General features: G+C 41.3%; 1 protein-coding gene across 10 annotated transcripts in view; it reads right to left on the bottom strand.

Moving 5' to 3' along the window:
* The window catches only part of ATP11B (ATPase phospholipid transporting 11B (putative)), a 151,067-nt gene that overhangs the window by 38,033 nt on the left and 88,231 nt on the right, over window positions 1–24,803 (bottom strand). For all 10 annotated transcript variants that reach the window (XR_012469335.1, XM_074191008.1, XM_074191013.1 and 7 more), the window contains exons 14-21: window positions 24,325–24,500; window positions 23,334–23,402; window positions 15,708–15,781; window positions 13,085–13,188; window positions 4,847–5,028; window positions 4,209–4,412; window positions 2,650–2,803; window positions 615–717 (exon numbers count right to left, since the gene is read on the bottom strand). Coding sequence is in view for 9 of the 10 variants with exons in the window: in XM_074191008.1 (XP_074047109.1) it covers window positions 615–717; window positions 2,650–2,803; window positions 4,209–4,412; window positions 4,847–5,028; window positions 13,085–13,188; window positions 15,708–15,781; window positions 23,334–23,402; window positions 24,325–24,500 (1,066 nt within the window). In the remaining variant the exon portion in view is untranslated. The remainder of the gene's footprint in view (window positions 1–614; window positions 718–2,649; window positions 2,804–4,208; window positions 4,413–4,846; window positions 5,029–13,084; window positions 13,189–15,707; window positions 15,782–23,333; window positions 23,403–24,324; window positions 24,501–24,803) is intronic.

Below are 24,803 nucleotides of genomic sequence, written 5' to 3'. Positions count from 1 at the left end.
AAAGACCACAAAAATCTTAAAATTCTAAGGATGAATTGTAAAAACTTATTAAAGAATTCTGAAACCTGCCAAATGCTCCACCTGTGGGAAAGGTGGCACTGTGATTTTGGAGCCCCCAGCCCTCCTGCAGACCCGTGCTGGTGGTCCCTTCACCTACTGGGGGCTTGCTTCTCCAGACTCCCTGTGCTCAAGAAATCCCAGATTCAGTCCATATCTATAATTACATTACAATTTAATGTACTACATCAGTTGGTATCCTCTAATTTGGATCAGAATTTTTTTTTAGGTTTTTTTTTTGCAAGGCAAATGGGGTTAAGTGGCTTGCCCAAGGCCACACAGCTAGGTAATTATTAAGTGTCTGAGACCGGATTTGAACCCAGGTACTCCTGACTCCAGGGCAGGTGCTCTATCCACTACGCCACCTAACCGCCCCTTGGATCAGAAATTCTTTAAGAAATAGAGAATATTCAAGGAAAATTCAAAACAAGTATTTTAGCTACAACATACTAATGAGAACAAAGCTTTGACAGGTGACAAGCTTACTCATGTGGCTTCAGTCTTAATTTCGTATTTGGAAACATATCAACTTAAAAAATTAATAAAAAGTCAGTTACCTATGCCAACATGCGCTTCTTGTATCATGCTTACATCATTAGCACCATCACCAACAGCCAATGTTATAGGCTTTTCTGGAGAGATTTTTATTAGTCTTATTACCTGAAAAGGGAAAATTTTTTAATTACTTAATAAATTTCAACTTAGTACTGAGGCAAGATGTGAATCATCAAGCCAGTACAGCCTGCTTTTCTGGAGAAATAAATACTAAAATAGTCCTTAATTCTATAAACCATCAGATTATCCAAGGAAACACATTTACATTTTTTAGGTATATATATATCTGAGAAACAGTAGAACTTGAGAGAAGAAGCAATATGAAATTATAGATATTAGGCCAGAATAAATTTTAGAGACAAAATATGAAGATAGTATTTCCAAAATGCAACTACTTCTTTTCTTTCCATACACAAAATTAGGTTTACTCAACAACATAAAAATTTCTTCTCATTTACAAATCCTAGGATTTCATAAACAAAAATTCTTCAAATGTCTAGACTCACAGTTAACTCTGAGAAGTTGGGAACCTGTTGGAATGTTCTCAAAATCTCTCAGTGAGATTATGTCAATTCCAGAAGGTGGAAGAAGTCTAGCCAGTCCTTAGGCATAAATGTCATCTTAAAGGCAGCTGGTGGGGCTGCAGGGAATTGAGTTCAGATCTGTTACAAATACCCACTGACTGGGGGACTCTGGACAAGTCACTCAACTTCTGTCTTCCGCAGTTTCCACAGCTCTAAAATGGGCAAAATACTGAGACTACAAGAAGGCCCCCAAATGAGGCAGCTCAGGGCCTGGGGGAGAGAGCCCTAAAGTCAGGGGACTTGATTCCAATCTAGCCATGAGCTCATCTTCAGTCTGCTCCTTTACTGACCAGTGGGCCCAAGGCCCCTTCTAGGTCTAGATCCAGGGCTCTAAGGCCCTTGGCCAAGCTCTGGAATAACTTGACATTAGTAGGAAAATCCAGGCTCAAAACTCTACAAGTACAGTAAGCAATTTCAAAAGTTTTAGGATTAGGAAAAAAACAAATGGAAAGCTTGCCACATGATTTCAAAAGGGTTTTTCACATAACTGCAAGAACACATATAGTTTAAGGTGTTCGTAATTGGTTTCAATTTTTAATCAAAGTTTCAGAGTCAAGTGAGAATATAATGCATTTGCATAATTCCACTTCATAATGTGGAATTTCACTACAATTATAAATTTTCAATGAAATTATTTTGTTAAATTAAAAAAAATACCTAAAATATGAGACTACAAAAGGGGTGCTCTCTGAGGCTGGCTCCTGAAGCTCTTTGAGCATTCCTCTTTTGGCTTCACAGCACCTCCCCTCTCCCTGTGGAACTCTAGCTCACTTTAGCCTGAAAGCACATCCTGGGAGGTGGGCTCAACTCCTCTGTCTCAGGAGCATTTCTCCTACATAGCCAAGCTCCCCTCCAATGACTCCGTTGTAGAGGGGGAACCTGCCACTGTCCCGGCACTGGCTGCAGGGCAGGCCCTTGGCCAGGCTCAGCCCAGCAAGGGAGGCTAAGGTCGGGCCTGAGTCCTGGCTCCAACTCCCATCCTGTCCAGGGCTTGCTGTGCCCCAGACTCTGCTCCCCTTCTGATCCTTCCAGCTCCCTGACTCCCCTTGGTCACTCTGGCCCTGGAACCTTGGATCCCTTGGTATCACTGGCACTTAGCACTACAGACATCAAACTGTCCTATCTAGTCTCTGAAAACTTCCTGTTCTCTAACACATTGTCTTTTGTACTGCAGAATTAAATTGAATATACTTTCTGGGGACCAAGAAAAAAGAACTTCCTTAGTGAAGATGGACTGGTTCAGCTTTTATTCTCTGCTATTTAAAATTCATAGGTTGAGAAAAGTAAAATGTACATGTAACAAAAACTGACCACACTGCCAAGTCAGGGAAAAATGTGAGGGTCTGTCGCCTGATGAGTCTGTCTCCCATACGCCCAGCCTATGCTACGGCAAAGCTCCTGCCTCTCCTTTCAACAAGGTTCTGTGACTGAAAGGGCCCCTGGCAGCACCTACTTTTGCCTTCTGGAGGGGGGCCATGCGGCAGCAGAGCACAGCACAACAGCTCTTGCACACGTCCATGAAGATCTTCTCATGCTCTCTCAGAGCCAGAGAAAGGCTGCTCCCGTCTACCACCAGCCCATGCTGGATCACATGGTCTTCAGCGATTCTGGAGAAGAAAACATTGGCATTTTCACCTGAAGGCTCTGGTTCTAGTGACGACCCTTGAAGAAGCTCCAGTGCCCCCAGCCCTTCTGCTAGCCTAGCTGAGGGGCTTGCCACACACTCCAGCCCCTGAGGAGGGGTCGGAACAGAGCTATCACCACTTCTAGTCACCCTGAGGAGTCATTCTCAGTGGTCTTGAGCCCCCTGGAACACTGGGGGGCCACTTCCAGCTCCTAGGACCATGGTTGAAAGACACCAGAGGGAACACCAGGGAGAATCCCCTGACGAGGCAGGAGGCTGTGGAGAGCCAGACCATCGAGCCCTGCCACTGCTAATCAGAGCTGACCTTTACTAGGTCTAACAGGCCCACTCCTCCCACTTGATCATACTTAGTGACTCCCTGAAATTTTATGGTATAGAACAAAATTTCTGCTCCACAACTAGAGATATAATTCAGTCTTGAGTACAGGCTGGACAAGCACCTGTTAAACCTGATAACAGATGTCTACACCAGGAGAGGATGGCATAGAAGGAACCCTAGTTAGGGTACCTGGCTTGAACCCCATCAGAGACTATACTTCCTATGTGGCCTAAGCAAGGTCCCCCATTCCCCTTCTTCCTCAGTAAACTAAGAGGTCTGCTTTTGATCCCAGAGACTATCAATGCCAACCCCTATTTCTTCAATGAACACTGGGACAGGCACAAGCTCTTCTGGCTATGAGAACCCTCCAGAAGCTGGCTCACAGCTCCCTTCCTGTTTTTCTTGCCCCTTACTTCCCACCCCACCCAACCCCCACCCTATGTACTTTGGCAATCTAGCGTCCCCATCCCTGAGAGTTCTCAGCTAAATTGTCTCCTGCAAGCAGTCATTCCTGAGCTCCCTTTAATGACAAACTTGTCTGAATAGAAAGGACTCCTATCAGTACCAAGCCCTTAATAAATACTAGTGGCTGAATTGGAATGAACCCACAGGTGGAACACACCCACATTAGCCTGAATCACTGTCGACAGCTCAATCCAAACCATCTGGGCTTGGAAACACCAGCACATTTAATTGTACATTATTACAGTAATCTCTGGATGGCAGCAGGGAAACAACAGTATTTAAGAAACTCAATGCAAAGAACCCCCTTGTCCAGAAGAGCTCGGTGAACCACCACAGTGGTCAGGGCCCCCCCTCCCTATTTCAAAAACCCTACCCACAGATCAAGCTCCCTTTGAAGAATGCAAATCCATCAATCCACACACCAAGATCTGCCACACAGACCCGCTGGGGCACCTGGGGAAGATCAATGGCTTGTGGGGAGCCAACAGGAGGTGAGGACTTTGCTTCCCAGTAGAGGACCTGCCCCACCACAGACTGTCAAACAGGTTGTGGGGTGTGTGGGGGTGCTTGGCACCCACAATACCTTCGGGCCAGTCGCCTCAGCTGCTCCGCACACTCACTGTCTGATTTCTGGTTGACCAGTTCAAGGATGTTCATGGTTCTATGAAAATGTCCACATGACAAACTCACACTGATGGCAGTTTCATGTTTGTCTCCAGTAAGTACCCAGATTTTGATGCCAGCCATACGCAAGGCTTCAATGGTTTCTCTCACTTTATCTTGAAGCCTGAAAAGAGAACCAAGACCATTTGCCACAAGGCCCCATTAGGCTGGCACGCTACCATCAGTTGATAAATTCACTAAATAAACAGAATGTGAATTCTCTATTCTGTGACATCAGTGTTGTTATGCCAGAACTATGAACCATTAGTGGGAACCTGATGAAGTCAAAACCTCTGTATTGGAATTTTAGTATCTGAATTGTGAGAAACACATCTTCAAAGTCTATCTTCACAGGGTCAAATGAGCCACCTGGATTCAATAAGACCTCATTTTTACCACAGAACTTTAAATTTCAAGATGTAACTGAGTATTTAGAGAACAAAATACTCTTCTCTTCCCTATAACTCAAGAATTATAGATCAAGGACCAAAGGCTACAAAACTTGCTGATAGGACCAGCCCCAGGGATGACCTGACCAGTGGAGAGCCCCTGACTCACCTGTCTTCCACGCCTGTGGCCCCGAGCAGCAGCAGGTCTCTCTCGATGAAGTGGAAGGCCTCCATCAGCTTCTCTTCTCGCTGCTGCAAGGCAGTCCTGGCATCAAAAAGGCGCTTGTCCACTTCTTCAAACTCTTCAGGGGTGAACCGTCTATAGGCTACACACAGAGTTCTCAGCCCTTTCTGGGACAAAAATGAAGGATAAAAACACAGCGCCTGAGCATGTGGTTTCCACGTCCATCACCTAATAATGTCAGCTAGATCACAATTTCCACTGGCAGAATCTAATTCTCACCCAGGTCACAATTTTGAACCTAGAACATCCCTTGGGTCCTCCTCTTGAAGGAGGTGGGCTGACAGGCCCTGGGAAGTACTAACTCTGTTGGATTCTCCCTCGAGAGGTGGCTACCCTGGGAACCAGCAGGGGCTGGAGGGGGCAGATGACAGACCAGAGCGATATAGGCAGGTCCTTTCACAGGGAGCAGGGGTAAGCTCAGAAAAGAAGCATTCAAGGCAAGGCAAGCGTCCAACACCAGTCGGATTGACATTCCACAAGAATAACAAGGTTAGCTGGGGAGCAATGGTTATCAGTCTGGAAAGGTGGAAAGGGAAGCTGCAACTAGCCTGGAAGGGCTGGAGATGACTGGAGCAAACACAGACTTGAGGAATGTCAATCCGACTGGTGGTGGAGGACCAGCCCGCCACCAATACAGGAAGACCAACAAGAAGGGTGAGTGGCAATAACATCCCTAGGAAGGAGGGGGCCTTCTGAGCACAGAGAAGAGGACAATGCTGAGAAAAGTGCTGGAGGGAAAATCAGTGCCACTCAAGAGGGGACTGAATATGGGAGCTGGAGGCTGAAGAAGGAAAGTCCTGCCTCTGGGTGCCAAGGAAACTGCGAAGTCTGAAAGAGGATGTGTTGACCCTGACATGCCTTGGGGAAAAAGCTCAGGGGACAAGTAAGGGCTAAATTGGTGGTTATCTGAGTAATCCATGTGAAGTGAATGGGATCTATGATGAGGTAGAGGGAAGTAAAGATGGAGGGGGGAAAGGACAACAAGGAGATAGGGGGAAGGAAAGGGAGGGGAGGGGAGGAGAGGAGAGAAGAAAGGCAAGGATAAAGCTCTATCCAAGAGCTCTGAAGGAGACCTAGATGATGGTCCTGCAAAGTTATGACAAGCAGCAGGAGAACCAGTAGAAGTATCCCAAAAATGCAAAGAAAAGCATGTCCAAGAGGAGGAAGCAGTCATGTGCGGAACACTGCAGAAAGGTTGAAAAAGAGAAAGCCTAAAGAGAAGCAACAAACAACTTCAGAGCAGAAGCAGTTGGGTGGTCAGGCTGGAAGGGAGAAGTGGAGTCAATGAGCTTAGGCATTTTTTTTCCCATGAGAAAGGATATAGGATGATAGACTGAGGAGACAGTTGGATCAAATTTTTATGAGAATGGCAAAATGTTTGAAGGCAGCAGGGAAGGACCCAGATAATAAGGAGGGACTCAGATAATGGAAGGGCAAAGACTGGAAAGAGTTTGGCCCTGGCAAGAAAAAAAAAGGGGATGTGGTTGCTTCAACATACAATACAATAAGTAAACAGAAGGTGCTTCACCAGCACAGCTCAATTCATTATCAGAGAGTCAAGTTTGGAGTTAGGAAGACCAGAGTTCTAACCCTGCTTCAGACTCTCTCTGCCTACACAATGCTGGACAAGCCACTTTACCTTTAAAGCCTTGGTCAATTCATTTGTGAATGAGGATAGCAGCACTTGCTTCCTAGGACAGATGACCTATTTAAAGCACCTGAAAACTTGCAAGGGCTGGGAATGTAATTCTTGTTAATCTGAGCTATAATTAGCCCAACCTCACCAGCCAGATTCCTTCCTAACATGCTCTCTGGATTTGCAATTTGGTCCCTTCTGAAATTCGACTGTCTTTAACTGACTCCACTCTTGGGGGTCCTGTGATCAGTTTTCTCTGACCACTCCTACCTAGCAGACTTTACTTTTTCTTCATCTTCACAGTCTTTGACTGAGGGTCAGGACTCTCTAATCTCTTCTCTTTTTAGGAAGGACACTTTGTTCCATGCCATTTTCAATGTCTCATGCCTGGTCCAAGAGAATTTCACTTTAATGTGCATGATTTTTGACACTGTTATCAATAGCTTCTATGCAGTAAAGTATTTTTTTTTTGCAAGGCAATGGGGTTAAGTGGCTTGCCCAAGGCCACACAGCTAGATAATTATTAAGTATCTGAGGCTAGATTTGAACTCAGGTACTTCTGACTCCATGGCCAGGGCTTTATCCACAGTGCCACCTAGCCACCCCCTTCAATAAAGTATTAACCTCTTACTTTGTTCTCTAATTTCACTTTACCTTTCTATCAACTCTGACCTTCTCTTCAGAAACTATTCTACTCCTAAGCTTCTGTGGAACTGATCTTCTTTCCTCACATTCCTTAATACAGGGTTTATTCCAATTAAGTTTCCTTTTTAGTTTTATTGATTTAAGGCAATGGGATTAAGTGATTTGCCCAAGGTCACACAGCTAGATATTTTAGTGTCTGAGGCTGGATTTGAACTCAGGTCCTCCTGACTCCAGGGTGGGTGCTCTATCCACTGTGGCACCCAGCTGCCCCTCAATTCAGATTCCTTTTTTTTAGGGTTTTTTTTTTTTTTTTGCAAAGCAAATGGGGTTAAGTGGCTTGTCCAAGGCCATACAACTAGGTAATTATTAAGTGTCTGAGACCGGATTTGAAATCAGGTACTCCTGACTCCAGGGCCAGTGCTTTATCCACTGTGTCACCTAGCTGCCCCTCAATTCAGATTCTTAAAAGCCATGGCAGGAACCTTGCCCACTCAGTGTCATCTGAGATTGTGCGTGTTGCCTCCTACATTTAAATGAGGCATCAAAAGCATCACTGTAAAATCAATTCCGTTTTCAGTGCAGAACCCAGCACATCACTCATGTAGAACTGAATAATTAAAGACAACATTGTTAGAACCGGGTGATGTGCAGGAGCTAGATCTCTGGGTCTAATTCCTCCTCAGCTGCGGAAGGCTGGGCTAGACCCGTAATTCTGTTACCCCTCAGTTTCCTCATCTGTAAAATAGTAATAATAACTGCTTCTTTACTTGAGGGGCTCAAATGAGATAACAGATGTAGAGCATTTTACAAACACTTGAAGGGCTATTATAAATACTAGCTATTGTTATAGATTATAATTTTTAATACTTTTATATTGAGTAGCTTCATTGAATATTTTAGTAAATTATGAAATGATTCCTAGATGTGGGGGCTATATTTTTGAGGGAATCCAATCACTGAAATAAGAGCAAAAAAACAGCATATGTCTTTCCAAGAGAATCTACCAATATCTATTTTTTCCACAAAAATTAGAATTTGAGAAAAACAGATTTAGAAACATATACCAATTTCCAGACCTTTACAAACTACTAGGTGGCCCAGTGGATAGAGCACTGGTCCTGGAGTCAGGAGGACCTGAGTTCAAATTCAGCCTCAGACACTTAATAATTACCTAGCTGTGTGACCTTGGGCAAGCCAGTTAACCCCATTGCCTTGCAAAAAACAAAAACACAAACAAACAAAAAACCAACCTATACCTACAAAGAGCTTGGAATACTTCTGGATTCCTGTGCTTAGAGGCTCTAGGAAAAAAAAAAACCAAACTAGAGCTTTTTTGGAGAATTTTGATTCAGAAGTAAAAGAATGGTGTTGTTGAGGGGATTTTTATATAGGAAAAAAAATGGCCTTTCAGATTCCAGAATTGTAATCAATTGATAAAAGTTCAGCGACAAGGGAGAGACCAAGAGAGGGCTGCCCTGATTATTCAGTGTGCCTACTGACCTACCCCATAAGTCATCTTTTGGTCTTTGATCAAAGGACTATTGGCAAAGGGGATCCAACCTTCTCCTCACGCAACCACATTCAGAAGCTTTTTGTTCTGTTAAACTCAGCCACCACTATCAGTCCATCATCTTACTCCCTCCAGTTTCCATTGAATATGCTAGGTTTTGGGCCAATGGGCCAAGGAGGCCAAATCTGATCTTTCTCATTCTTTAAAGCTCTTCTGGGGCAGATAGGTGGTGCAGTGGATGGAGCACCAGTCCTGGAGTCAAGAGGACCTGAGTTCAAATCTGGCCTCAGACACTTAATAATTGCCTAGCTATGTGACCTTGGGCTGTCACTAAACCCCATTCATTGCTTGGAAAAAATAAAAACAAAACAAAAAACTCTTCAAAACTGTGAAAAATGGCTATTATGTCTGTCTACATCCCCAGTTATCTCAAGGCCCTTCATTAAGACATGGGCTGAAGAGCTGAATTTGAAGGCAGAGAACCCAATATCAAAGGACAGTTGTATGAGCATGTGAGCAAGCATTGGCCACTTCATTTGCATTTCTGCATTTTCCTGTCCTCAACAGTAAAATGGGGGTGGGGGGGGAGAGAACGGGACTGGATTAGATGATCTCTAGGGTCACTAGCAATCCTAAATAAGACTGTGGACTTTCACCTTGGATGAATGAGAAATGCTCTGCATAAAGCCACACTAAGATGCTGGCTCTGCCACAGACCAGCTGAGTGACTTTTGGAGAAGGAAGAACTGTCCACAGTTCACGGGCTGTCTGTAAAATCTTTTGGTCTAGTGCTGCCATGGCAACCACAGGCAGGACTTGAAATTCAATTTTATAGGGATGTGTACAGTGTGATGTGATGATAAATAATCCAAATGGCCCTTGGCAGAAAAAGGGTCCCCCTCCCTACAGAACAGCAGGAGCAGGCTAGGGGATCTTTGGTGGTCCCTTCATGTAGGACTATCTTGGCACTCTCTGGCTCATCATAAGCTTTCAGAAATGTGGCAGCACAGCTCACACTTAAAGCCAATTTTCAAATATGTTACTAATATAGAGATAACTTTTTCTTTAAGCAAACAATTCACACAGAAAACTCTAAAATCCTAAGTAAAAACAATGGCATAGGAGGGCAGAGCCAAGATGGCAGTGTGAAAGCAGCATTTCCCAGGAAATCTTTACCCCAAAATTCCAAAAACCAACAAATTTTGACTCTAGCCAAAATTTAGAGGGGCAGAATCCACAGAAAGATTGAATTAAACATTTTCTCAGTCCAAGATAACTTAGAAGTTCTGCAGGAAAGGTGTGTTTCACCACGACCAGGAGTTGGAAAAAGCTGGTCGCAGCACAGCCCCAGAACAGCTTGAAGGGGTGGGGAGAGAATTCTGCTACACCAGAATGAATGTGAAGTGAGGGAGCACCAGGCGGTGAGAATCTGGAGAAAGCAGCCTGCACCCCCAGAGCACAGACCACAGATAGTAAGGGGGTCAGGGAAGACTGCAGAAATCTCTCTGCTCTCCCTTGGGGCAGGACTCTGCTGTTTGCCCACTCAGACCCAGGTTGCAATTTGGGCTTCCAATACTAAAATAGCAGGGCACCTCCTTACAGCTCCAGGGCAGAGGGCAGTGCTGTGGTCATCTACATATCAAAGCACAGGCAAGAGAGCATAAGAACTTGGAGGAATAAAGGCCCCAGTGGGGTGTCTCCCCCCCCCCCAAAAAAACCCCTAAAGCCTTGGAAGTGCTGTAAATTAGTCTTGGCTGAGGAAATGAGTAAACAACAGAAAAAGAAGAATCTGACCATAGAGAATTACTTTAGTCCCATGGAAGAACAAAACACACACTCATATGATGACAAAAATCGAAGCTTCCGTATCCAAAACCTCCAAGAGAAATAGAAAATGGGCTCAGACTGTGGATGAGTTCAAAAAAGACTTTGAAAAGCAATTAAGGGAGGTGGAGGAAAATTTGGGAGGAGAAATGAGAGCGATGCAGAAAAATCATGAAAACCAAATCAACAGCTTGGTGAAAGAAATACAAAAAAAATACTTAAGAAAATAATGTTAAAAACCAGTTTAGTCCTAATGGAAAAAGCAAAACAAAAGGCAAATGAAAAGAATGCCTTAAAAAGCAGAATTGGCCAGCTGGAAAAGGAGATAAAAAAGCTCTCTGAAGAAAATAACTCCTTCAAATGTAGAATAGAACTAAAGGAAGCTGATGACTTTGCAAGAAATTAGGAAGAAATAAAACTCTTCCAAAAAAAGCCAAAAATTAGAAGAAAATGTGAAATATCTCATTGGAAAAACAACCGACCTTGAAAACAGATCTAGAAGGAATAATTTAAAAATTATCAGGCTACCTATCATGACAGGAAAAGAGCCTGGACCTCATTTTTCAAGAAATAATACAGCAAAATTGCCCTGAGATGCTAGAAGCAGAGGGTAAAATAGAAATTGAGGGAATTTACCAGTTACCTCCTGAAAGAGATCCCAAAAGAAAAACTTCCAGGAATATTATAGCCAAATTCCAAAACTCCCAAATCAAGGAGGAAAAAAAAGGTGGCAGAAACAAACAATTCAACTACCGAGGCTCCATAGTCAGGATTACACAGGATCTGGCAGCATCTACATTAAGGGCTCAAAGGGATTGGAATATAATATTCCAGAAGGTAAAAGATCTTGTTTTACAACCGAGAATCAACCACCCAGCAAAACTGAATATCCTTTCAGGGGAAAAGATGGACTTTTAATGAAACAGGGGACTTTCAAACTTTCCTATTGAAACAACCAGAGCTGAACAGAAAGTTTGATCTCCAAGTACAGGACCCTGATGAACCATAGAGGGGGTAGATGAGAAGGACTATGAGGAACTTAATGATGTTGATGTGTTTGTATTCCTGCACGGGAAGAAGATACTGATAACTATAGATAGGACATAGGAAGGAGGAGAATATAATGGTATAATATAGTAAATAGATGGAGTCAATGGGTGATAAAGGAAAATACTGGGAGGGAGGGAAAGGAGATGAAGAAGAAGCTAAGAAATTTCACATAAGAGTCAAGAAAAAGCTTTTTCAATGGGGTAGAAAGGGGGGGGGAGGCAAGGGGGGAATGAGTGAGCCTTCATTCTCATCAGAAATGGCTCAGAGAGGAAATAACATACACACTTAATAGGGTGAGGAAATCTGTCTTACCCTAGAGAAAAATGAGAAGAAATGGATAGGATAAGGGGGAATGCGGGGAGGGAAGGGGGGAATAAGTGATAAAAGAGAGGGAAGATTGAGGGAGAGGGTACTCAGATACAACACACTTTTGGACAGGGCCAGGATGAAAGGAGAGAAAGAGAGAGAATAGAATAAATGAGAGTAGGGAGGAATAGAGTGTAGGGAAATATAGCTTGTAATGGCAACTGTGGGAAAAATATTGAAGCAACTTGAAGCAACTTGGAATCTGGACACAGACTGAAGTCATTTTCTCTCTCTCTCTCTCTCTCTCTCTCTCTCTCTCTCACACACACACACACACACACACACTATTCTTGAGGTTTCTCATATTCTTGGGGGGGGAGGAGGATTTATATTTACTTTTATAATAAAGTTATTGTAATAATAGTAATAATAAATTAAAGCTCACTTGCAAAAAAAGAGATTTATCTAGGCCAATATCTAATCAGACAGAAAAGGAAATTCAAAGTTTGGGCTAATGAATGCATTCTTGTTCATTGTATTTGCTCAGAGAGGTCTAGGGAAGTGTTAATTTTCCTTTTTGTCAGATAGGATGATTCTTGATTTTTTAAGATTTGAGTGACCCAAATCACTATCCAAATACCCTCATTTTAATATAGCCCATCTCCCATTATGTTAACCAATCATAGTTGATTGGTATCCCTTAGGCATACCTACTTTAAACTTTTTATTTTTAGGAAAATTTTATTAATGTTTTGATTTTATTGACAAAATGATTAATTTGGCCTTCCCTTTGTACCAGAGAAGAAATTTGAATTTTTTCTTTTTCTTTTATGGGGGTGTTTAGAGTACTGTATTATAAAATTTGGTCAAAGTATTTGGTCATAGGCTCTGTGTCATCTGCTGGCCTGTGTATTGTCTGGAGCTTCTGTAAAAATCCAAAAATAATTCCCATTTAATTTTTGTCAACCCTAAATCTGTAAAAAACCTTAAAAACATAGGGTTAAAATAAAATGACCAAATTAAAAAAACCAATGGCATAAAGTATTTCTTTTATAGAGTGGTGAAGCAAGTGTCATAAAAGAACTATATAATTTCTAAAATATTTTTATAAACTACCTTGGCAAATAAATAAATCCAAAGTCTAAAGTACATTAACTGATATGTTTTAATTATTATTGAAATTTATACTCACCAAAGCAAATTCATCTACATGAATTCTTGTTTTTTCTATTTCACCACCAATACAATTAGGAAGAATTGAAGATTCTGCTCCTTTAGAAAACAAAAGTTTCTCACCTAGGAGGGAAGAGGAAACCAGTATTTCCTTTGGATTGATGGTAAGAATGTTATAAGCCAAGTACTCAAAGTCACAATAAAGCAAGAGAATAGGAATAATTTTTTTAAGGCTTTTGCAAAGCAATGAGGTTAAGTGGCTTGCCCAAGGCCACACAGCTAGGTAATTATTAAGTGTCTGAGGCCGGGTTTGAATTCAGGTACTCCTGACTCCAGGGCCGGTGCTCTATCCACTGCACCACCTAGCTGCCCCAAGAATAAGAAAAATTTTTAAATCTCTATTATGGAAAAACAGAAGTCTCACAGTAGGGACATAACTCCTAAATCATACAGGGTAGGATAACCCTCTACTCCTTTTATTTATTTTGTTTTGGTCAAGAAAAATCCATCCCAGGAACCTGGATCTCGAATTGGAATGGGACCTCTAAGAGCACCCAGTCCAACATCTAGGGATGTCAAGCAAACTACCCCAAAGTCCCAGAGATAGTAACATTCAAGTAGAATCTGAACCTAGTTCTCCAAAGGCCCCCCACTGTCCATTTGAACAGGGAAAGAGCAGAACAAATAAGATGCTGAAGTCCAAGATAAAGCTACAGATAAGAAGAAAACAAGTCACTACCATGACAAAGGCAAGTCAACAGGTCCAGGCAAGTTATAAGCAAAGATACATGAAGCTAGTGGACAGGCTTGCTGACTGGGAGGGATGTGTGAAAGGCCATGGAAATAGGCCAGACCAAAAAGGTTAAAAAGTATTGCCAGCAAACCATGTCCAGTGAGCTCAAATTTTATTCCTAGAAACATGAGACCATGAGCAAACATCCCAAAAAAGGAAGTGATTATCCCAAGGACTTGCCTTCTCTCCTTTTTTAACTTATAACATTTATTTAGATTGTAGCAGTCTTAAATCAAGAACTTGAAGAGGGGGACAGTTAGGTGGTGCAGTGGATAGAGCCTGGAGTCAGAAGGACCTGAGTTCAAATCCGACCTTAGACCCTTAATAACTGCCTAGCTGTGTGACCTTGACGAGTCACTTAACCCCACTGCCTAGCAAAAACCAAAAAAGCAAAATAAAACAAAGCTTTTAAGAGCATCTGCTCTGGACCAGGCCCTGTGCTGGGAGCTAAGGATAAAAGACAAGTCTGGCTGTCAGAAAGCAAGCCTTTGTTAAGGCCTTCCCACCATGCCCAGCCCATGTCCATGCAAAGCCCTGACCCTGGAACTTGTCCTCTTGGGGTCTGACCAAGAACAGGCATCAGGCCAGGGGTGGGAAGGGGAGGAGAGGGAGAGAAGGGAGACAGAAGAGATCTTGGAAGTTGAATGGAAATGTGAGGTGAATTAGAGAGAGGTTAGATAATACTGGGGTTTCAGACCTGGTTAACTGGGAGGATGGTGGTAGTCTAGATAGAAACAACTATGTAAGGAACAAGGTTAGGTGATGAAACTTCTGGAATGGACACGTTCAAATAGTTGGAAATGTCCACTAGGTAGCTGGCAACATGGGAATGGAGAATGTTGGTGGAAAAGATTTAAGACCAAATTGTATATCGCAGTTGGATAAATACAAAACTCCTTTAAGAGGTGGCTCCAGGGACTTTTCATTCAAAATTTAAAGCCACCTTAGAAAAGTACCTAGCACAAGGAGGTCTGGGTTTTGGAGTATTTTTATCAATTGCTTAGGTAAGGCAGAGATGAGGTCCTTATCAAATCTGCACTTGAGAAGGATAGGTAGGACACTGGATGACAACCAAGATCTTGTTGCATCAAATCTAAAACACAGAAATGTAGGATCATTCACTTGATTTCAAGAAATGAAAAGTAAAAAATAAACTTCACTGGCATAAAATATGAATACAGAAAAATCGGAAACTGACAAAATTTGTAGAGGGTCATAGTGGAGTGCAAGTTTGAAGTTAACAGTGTGTAATGACAGTCAAAAAAAGTTAATGTAATGTGAAAATGGAGGTACAATATCCAGGACCAGGGAGATAATCTGGTCATTCCATCACTGGTGTCTACCATCCAGAGCAGTTCTAAAGCATAATGCCTTGGTTGGATAGCACCCAGAAAACAGCAAACAAGTTGTGAAAGGTCTACAGAGCGTGCCCTGATGATCAGTTGAAAGAAATGGAGATAGTACTTGAGTCTGAAGTGAGTACTTGAGGGGGAGAGAAGGCTTTATGTTATCTGAAGGACTTGGGTGAGGGAAAGGGAATAAATGTATTTTGCTTAGGTCCAGAGTGAAGAGAGGTGGAACTTGTAACAGAGAAAGTCTTAGATTTGGTGAAAGCAAACCCTTCCCAACAATTAAGTTATCCAAAAGGAGTGAGCTGCTTGAAGAAGTTTGGGGTTCTTCTTTCAAAGCTGGATGACATGTTTGCTTGCTTGTTTGTTGTAAAGGTTCTTTTTCAGGAATGGGATGAATTCTTCTAGTTCTTCTAATTCTTAGATTCTCTTAGAACCTTGAGATTCTATTATTTTAAATATTTCACAATTAAAAAATTATAGGTTATTTGATGACATACCTGAAGGAGCTTGTACAATCACACTCATTCGCCTACGATCTGAATCAAATTCCAGAACATGAAGCAATCTGTATCTAGAAAAACAAAGAAAATGGGAATTCTAAGAAATTATTCTTTTAAAAGACAAAGTCTAATTGTAGTAAGAAGAATGGATTATTAAACCAAACTGTATTAGGATAAGTTACTAGTTATGATTCCATTAAGTAATATGAAAATTATTGTAGAATTCCATGAAGCCACTGAGCCCAAAAAAACACTAGTAAGACCAAGAACTGGGTTTTATCCAGAGTACTAAGATAAAAAAAAATGGCCCTTCCCAATAATACTCCGATCTCAGTTCAAACACAGATGCACATTTGGAAACTCCAAAGATTTAACAACTGGAGAAAGAAGAAAAACTAAAAACGAACAAAACAAAAGGAGGGCCTTTTACAGCAGGAAGTTTTTAAAAATGAGGCTGTTCTAGTAAATAGTAAACAATCCTATATACTGAAATCCATGAGAAGAGGAATAATTAAAAATTATTCCAGTTTATTCTAGAACTAGGATTGACACTGAGAATTAACCTTAATCATCAAATGCTAGAAACTTTATCTTAGAATTCAAGAGTGAATAGGTAATTTTACAACAACAAAAGTAGGGTGATGAAAAGAAGAAGGGGACAAGCATTTATAGAGAGCCCACCTTGTGCTAATTAAGCACTTTAGACAACTTCTCCCCTGAGGGAGAGGGGCTGTCCTCTCTCCATTTCCCAGTGGAGGAATCTGAAGCAGACAGAGGTAAATGGACTTGCCCAGAGTCATGCTACCAGTCACTGTCTGAGGCCATGTTTGGAACACTAGTCTTTCTAACTCCGACACCTCATCATGATGAAGGTGGGAACCTTCAGGTCCTGAAAGTCATGGCGGGGGATTCAGGCAGCAAAACAGCTGAAGGTGGTTGTCAAAGGCCTGGAAAGAGAAGCTTACAAGACTATATGTGGCATGAACTGTCTGTAAGATGAACCTTCACAGATAAAATCAGAGATTCCTCAATCCCTAAAAAGCACATCTACAATGAGATTTCATTATCTCAGCAAGAGTTAGAGATGAAAATAAAAACTGCTTCAATATGACCTCAACTGAATGTACATCAGAATCATGGTATACTAATTCAGAGGTTCCATATAGGGAAATCATTCATTCCAAGCAGGGATGGGGAACCTTTTTTCTCCCAAAGGTCATTTAGATATAACATCATTCAAATGCTATATTTAGTCAAACATTTAATCTTCCCCCCAAGAAGCTGCTAGATTTATTGAATTTCTGAGATATGACCCATGGGCAGGATGTTCCCCATCCCTACTCTAATCCCTCCAGATCTCATTCTAGCCAGCTTGCAAAGAGCCAATTGCATTAAAATTGTTCTCACAAAGCACATAAAACCTTCATGTCCTTTGGTCACCTTTAATTATGATTCTTTGGAAATTGTGGATATTTCAGGTGTTAAAAAGCTACTTATGACACTACAGAAGAATAATGGTGTTAACAGTCGCAATTCAAAAGACTTGTCATGGAAAATGCCATCCATAGCCAGAGAAAGAACTATTAAGTCTAAATGCTGATCAAAGCAGACTATTCACTTTTAAAAAAATTTTTATTTTACTTTTTTCCAATTATATGTAAAGATACTTTTCATATAAGACTTTGAGTTTCCCATTTTTCTCCCTCTCCCTCCTCTCCATGAGGTTATACATGTGCAATCATGTTAAATATTTCTCCTATTATGTTTGTACATGTATTACCTATATCATATTGTTTATCATCTCAGGGAGAAGGGAGGGAAAGAATATAAAACTCAAAATTTTAAAAATGTTAAAAATTGTTTTTATTTGTATTTGGGGAAAAATAATATATTTCAAAAATCTTAAAAAAAAGATTATAACATCTATGAGGAACTAGCTTTTGCCTCTTTTTGTACTCCCAGGGTTTAGAACATGCCTATTACATAGCAGGCACTTAATAAATGCTGATTGATTAATGGATTGAGGGTATTGTCCTATCCAAAGGATTCCCAAGAGTCTGTGAACTTTAAAACAAAATATATTAACTTTATAAAAAATTATTTCTATAAGTTATATTGTGAAAGAAAAATCAGAACAAAAGGGAAAACCGTGAGAAAGAAACTTCACAACAAATTTTTTAAAAATGAAAATAGGTTTTGGTCTGCATTCAGACTTCAAAATTTTTTAATCTGGATGTGAGTAGCACTGGCCTTGATCACTGTACTGCTGAGAAGAGCTCAGTCTATCTTAGAGATCATCACCCCATGTTGCTGTGTGTGCAATGTTCTCCTGGTTCTGCTCACTTCACTCAGTATCAGTTCACTAAGTGTTTTCAGGTTTTTCTGAATCTCGTCACTCACAATTTTTTTAAAATTTTCTTTAATTTATTTATACATTATTAAAATATTCTTGTTTAAGAGTAAACATGGTGGGGGGGCGGCTAGGTGGTGTAGTGGACAAAGCACCGGTCCTGGAGTCAGGAGTACCTGGGTTCAAATCTGGTCTCAGACACTTAATAATTACCTAGCTGTGTGGCCTTGGGCAAGCCACTTGGCCCCATTGCCTTGCAAAAAAACAAAAAAAAAGTAAACATAATACTCCCTCCACAAAAATAAAAAACTTCATGAGAAATAAAGGTAAAAGAAAGAGAAAAAATGTGTTTCATTCTGTGTTCTGATACCATCAGATCTGTCTTGGGTGAATCATATTTTTTTTTAAAGATTTTATTTATTTTGGGTTTTACAATTTTCCCCCTGATCTTACTTCCCTCCCCCCATCCCCCACAGAAGGCAATTTGTCAGTCTTTACATTGTTTCCATGTTGTACATTGATCCAAATTGAGTGTGATGAGAGAGAAATGGTATTAAGGAAGAAACAAAGTATAAGAGATAGCAAGATCGGACAATAAGATATCAGGTTTTTTCCCCTAAATTAAAGGTAATAGCCCTAGGTCTTTGTTCAAACTCTACAGTTCTTTCTCTGGATACAGATGGCACTCTCCATTGCAGAGTCCCAAATTGTCCCTGATTGTTGCACTGATGGAATGAGCAAGTCCATCAAGGTTGATCATCACCCCCATGTTGCTGTTAGGGTGTACAGTGTTTTTCTGGTTCTGCTCATCTCACTCAGCATCAGTTCATGCAAATCCCTTCAGGCTTCCCTGAATTCCCATCCCTCCTGGTTTCTAATAGAACAGTAGTGTTCCATGACATACATACACCACAGTTTGCTAAGCCATTCCCTAATTGAAGGACATTTACTTGATTTCCAATTCTTTGCCACCACAAACAGGGCTGCTATGAATATTTTTCTACAAGTGAGGCTTTTACCCCTGTGAATCACATTCTTTATTGTAAGTCCATCAGAGAAGCTACTTCCAGTTTTCCACAGTTGCTGTTGCTGATTGTCAATCCCTCCATCCATTCCTCCCCACTACCAATTATTATATTTTCTCTCTCCTTTCACTCTGTCCCTCATCAAAAATGTGCTGTGGGGCAGCTGAATGGTGCAGCGAAACAGAGCACCGGCCCTGGGGCGAGGAGGCCCCAAGCCCCCATTCCACCCCAGAGACCAAGCAACAACTTGGGCCCCGTGGTCCTGGACAGGCCATCCAGTCCCAGCACCTTGCAAAAAAGTAAAAAAGAAAATGTGTTATATCTGACTACCCTCTCCTATGATCTACCCTCTCCTCTATCACTCACAGCTCCCTTCCCCTCCCCCATCCCCTTCTCTCCTTTTTCTTCTAGATATTTTTACCCTATTGAGTGTATATGCAGTTTCCTTTCTGAGCCATTTCCAATGAGAATGAAGGCTCCTTCATTTCCCCCTCACCTTTCCCCCTTCCATAAGCTACATAAAATATCTTAGCCTATTCTACCTTTCCTTTCTCTCATTCCCAGTACATTTCCCTTTCACCCACTGACTCCATTTTTTATAATATATTATATCTTCAAATTCCCCTTTCTCTTGTGCCTCATCTATCAAAGCTCCTTCTACCTACTCTATTAAATGAGATGGTTCATATGAATATTATCAGTATCATCTTTCCATGCAAGAATACACACAGTTCATCATCATTAAGTCCCTCATAATTTACCCTTTTCCTCCACTCTTTATGCTTCACTTGAGTCCTGAACTTGAAGGTCAAACTTTCTGTTCAGCTCTGGTCATTTCAACAGGAACATTTGAAATTCCCATTTCATTGAAAGTTCATCTTTTCCCCTGGAAGAGAATGTTCAGTTTTGCTGGGTAGTTGATTCTCAGTTGCATTCCAAGCTCTTTTGCTTTCTGGAATATTATATTCCAAACCCTATGAGCCCTTAATGTGGATGCTGTTAAGTCCTGGGTAATCCTGACTGTAGCTCCACAATATTTGAATTGTTTTGTTCTGGCTGCTTGTAATATTTTCTCTTTAACTTGGAAGTTCTGGAACTTGACTATAATATTCCTGGGGTTTTTTTTTTGAATCTCTTTCCAGGGGAGATTGGTGGATTCTCTCAATTTCTATTTTGCCCTCTGCTTCTAGGATATCAGGGCAATTTTCCTGTAGAAATTCTTTAAAAATGAGGCCAAGGCTCTTTTCCTGATCATGACTTTCAGGTAGCCCAATAAAATTTAAATTGTTTCTCTTGGATCTGTTTTCCAGTTGAGTTGTTTTTTCAATGAGAGATTTCCAATTTTCTTCTAGTTTTTTCATTCTTTTGGTGTTGAGCATTGTGTCTTGATTCCTTGCAAAGTCATCAGCTTCCTTTAGCTCCATTCTACATCTGAAGGATTTGTTTCCCTCAGAGAGCTTTCTTATCTCCTTTTCCATCTGGACAATTTTGCTTTTTAAAAGCATTATTCTCTGCAATAACTTTTTTATCCATTTGACCTAAGCTAGTTTTTAACCATGTTATTTCCCTCAGAATTTTTTTGGATCTCCTTGACTAAACTGCTGGCTTCATTTTCATGTTTCTCCTGCATCTCTCTCATTTTTTTCTCCAATTTTTCTTCTACCTCCCTTTACTTGATTTTCAAAATCTTTTTTGAGCTCTGTCATGGCCTGAGCCCAACTTCTATATTTCTTGGAGTATTTAGATGCAGAAGCTTGGATTTTCTCATCTTCAGATTGTGTGGTTTGGTCTTCCATGGGACCAAAGTAACTGTCTATAGTCAGGTTCCTTTTTACTCATTTTCCTTGCCTGTGCCTAGTTTTGGGGTGCTTCCTGAGCTTTTGAGTGTTATTGGGACACCCCCACAAGGACCTCAGTTGAATGACCACTAGTGTACCCCTCTGCCCCAGGGCTGTGAGGAAGGTTCCTGCTCTATGGAGGGCCCAGACTGCGACCAGGGTCTGAATATGGTTAAATCTCCAGAGTTCCATCCCAGGGACAGAGACAGACCTCGGCAGTCTCTTTCCACTTCCTTACCTTCTGTGGGCTAAGCGCCCCTTCACAATTTCTTATAGAACAATGATGCTCCATCACATTCATATGCTTCAACTTGTTCAGTCGTTCCCCAATGGATGGGCATCCCCTGAATATGCAATCCTTTGCCACCACAAATACAGCTGTTATCAATATTTGTGTACACATGGGTTCTTTTTCGTTTTCTCTTTGGGATACAGACCTGGAAGTAACACTCCAGGATCAAATGGAATGCACATTTTGGTTGTCCTTTGGGCAGTTTCAAATTGCTCTCCAGAAAAGTTGATCAGTTCACAACTTCACCAACAGTGCATTTGAGAGACAGTTTTCCCATATTCTCATCAGCATTTATCATTTTCACTTTCTGTCATGCTAGTCAATCTGATAGGTATGAGGGTGAACCTCAGAGTGGTTTTAATTTGCATTTCCCTAATCAATAATGATTTGGATCATTTTTATGACTATTAATAGCTTTAATTTCTTCATCTGAAATTGATGTTCATATTCTTTGATCACTGGGGAATGACTTGTATTCTTATAAATTTTATTCTGGTCTGACAAACACTGGCTGTAAAAATTGTTTCCCAATTTTTGTGTTCTTTTTCATTTTGGTTGCATTGGTTTTGTTTATGCAAAACTCCTTAATATAATCAAAACTACTGATTTTGCATTTTATAATCTTCTCTCCTTGCTTGGTCAAAAATTCTTCCCCTGTTCATAGATTTCACAGATATCTTTGTCCTCCTAATTGGCTTATATCACCCTTTATGTCTAAATCCTATAGCTATTTCAAATTTGGTATAGGGTCTGAGATGGTGGGCCATGCCTAGATTCTGCCACACTATTTTCCAGTTTTCCCAGCAGTTTTGTCAAATAATGAGTTATTATCCCAGAAGCTGGAATCTTTGAGTTTATCAAGTAGTAGATTACCTGAGCCCTTTACTACTGTTTGTTTTGTACTATTCCGCTGATCTACCACTCTTTTCTTAGCCAGTACCAAATAGTTTTGTTTTGTTTTTAGGTTTTTGCAAGGCAAATGGGGTTAAGTGGCTTGCCCAAGGCCACACAGCTAGGTAATTATTAAGTGTCTGAGACTGGTTTTGAACCCAGGTACTCCTGACTCCAGGCCCGGTGCTTTATCCACTGCGCCACCTAGCTGCCCCTCATAAAGCTTTAAGATGAAAGAAAATGGTATGAGACCACAATACAGATGAGTCACACATAAATAAATGACTGCCACTTTATAGTAGTTTTACATCTCTAGGCCATCTTCTATTTTCACTTTTTTGCTTTTTCTTTCTCACAGTTTTTCCACTTTATTCTGATGCTTCTTTTACAACAAGACTAATATGGAAATATAATCTCTTGCTGTCTTGGGGATGGGGGAGGGAAAACAGACAGGGTGAGGAAGAGGACAGGTTTATCAAAAGCAGAGAGCATCCGGCTAAGATGCCTGACTGTACGCTGGTCTGGTCTTCATCTCTGGTGTCTCCAGGCAGATGACCAGCCAATCTTTTCCAAGTGACTTTGCTCGAACATTTCTCGATAGCTCCCATAGTCAATGGCTTTGAGTTCTTTTCTAGGAGAAGGATTTTTGTTTCTTGTGGTAACTATCTCAGTTTTTCTGCCCCGGGCACTGAAATGCTCCCTTCCACAGGCCTCTTCATCAGCCCCCCCCCCCCCACCAAAATGGGCTGGGTCAGAAGGGCGGAGTGAGGCCACTTTTGTTCTCTGATGTCCTAATTTGGATATGGTCTGGTGCATCCTTCAGGTGCTATGGATGATGGGGAATGGGGGAAGAGCTGCGCTAGGCATCTTCCTGCTACTTCCCATCTTGACTCTGTGTTCGCTATCATGAAGGGGCACCAAATACAGCATCCAAGGCTTGATTCAATCAGATCACTATTAATAATCTCCTCAAACAAGTATTTGGAGGATCACACCATTTTTGAAGACTTCCTTATACCTGGAACCCCCAGGATAAAATTTCACTAACTGGGGACACATTTGGCCAGCAGGTTTCACTTTATAACTCACTAGAAATGAATAATCAGAGCACTGAAGAAAATTATCTCTATGGTTGCAGCCACATAGCAAAATAGATAGAGCATCTGACTTCATTCTACATGATGAATACCATATAATGACAAGATCAGAATGGTTAGATAGTATTACCTTTCAAGTTTTCCAAGGGTTTTAATTTCCATAATTTCTTCAGAACTGCCCATAAACACGACACCAATTCTAAATTTAAAGGGTAAAAAAAATTTCATACATTTTATGGGATAATGTTTAATGTTTGATAATAAAAACAGCAGAAAAACTATTTGAAATACATATCTAATGTTAAGTTTCTTCTTTGTGTATCTGGCTACTAATCTGTTTATTTTCCGAACCTGAAAAATTAAATTCTGGAAAGAACTCTGAACCGAAATGATTAGCTAAAAACTACTAAACTATTTGTTTCTTTGAGTTCAGTTACCAAAAAATGGCAGCATCTAAGTCTTCCTCAAAAATGAATTTGCCCATTCACTCTAATATTCACTTTTATAACACAATAAATACTAAACCTATGCATTAATCAGTAAGTTTTCAGATTGAGTAAAGTTCACTTTAAATTCTAAATATACTACCTTGAAAAACCAGGATCTTTTACAAATTTATAAACATCACACACATTTGTGTAGTCCCACTATTTGGTCAGTGTGGGATAATTCCCAGGACAAGACCTCTTGGAAGCCAGATCCATTATACCTGTGACTATAGACTTCCTAGATGGCTTACTCTAGAACTGCCTGGGTGGTATAAAAGCTGAGGGTTACCCAGTTTTTCTTGCCCCTCAGCCCACCACTCAACCACTGCCTCACTATTTCTTTATGCATGCTAAACTATAATTTCAAATATGTTTAATATTTCTAATGGGCTCTCATCACAGACAAGACAATCTGGCACAGTCCTACAAAATGCTATAAAATGGACCTTTTTCTGCAGGGCCGAGAGGGGCATGCTGCCACGAGGCAGATGGTACAGAGAGGGCCTTGGCCTCTGGACCTCAAAGGGAGGAGGACAGGGAGGGTCCTCCCCCACCCCTGGTGATCTCTGCTTCTGGGCTCACAAAATCTTGGCTGGACTTATATGCCTGCCCCCGCCAACTTTCCCTACTGACCTTGCAGCAGCCTCAACCAAGGCCTTCTCATCTGGGGAAGAAGCATAGTACTCCAGCTGAGGGGATCCTGCAGTGGGGTGCCAGGGACTGTCCCCGAGCCCGTCGGATTGGCCTCTGCTGATCTGCACCGTATGACAGAGTCCAACGGCTTTAAAGAAGAGATCTTGTTCCTTGATCTGTAGAAACAGGATTCACATTTCTGAGACAAAAAGCACTTCCCAGACTACAGCTCAGAAAGTCAGGGTCTCAAAAGATGTGATTTAGACAAAGTTGCCAGACTGGATTCAGAAAATCCATATGGACTATCACATCTTCTCATGGTCAATCCTGTTTAGAGCCCCCTTCTGGCTCAGGTGCCTCCCCAGCCACAGGTCCCTTTCTGGGGACACAACAGGCCCCAACATCTAGAGTAGCATGAGGTGGCCTGGCAAGTCCAGGGCCTCACACCAAGTGGGAGTGGCCAACTCCCCCTCCAGCCA

The sequence above is a fragment of the Macrotis lagotis genome, chromosome 6 (genome assembly GCF_037893015.1).
Source record: "Macrotis lagotis isolate mMagLag1 chromosome 6, bilby.v1.9.chrom.fasta, whole genome shotgun sequence".
Classification (NCBI taxonomy): domain Eukaryota; kingdom Metazoa; phylum Chordata; class Mammalia; order Peramelemorphia; family Peramelidae; genus Macrotis; species Macrotis lagotis.
This window is presented reverse-complemented; position numbering and strand designations above follow the sequence as displayed.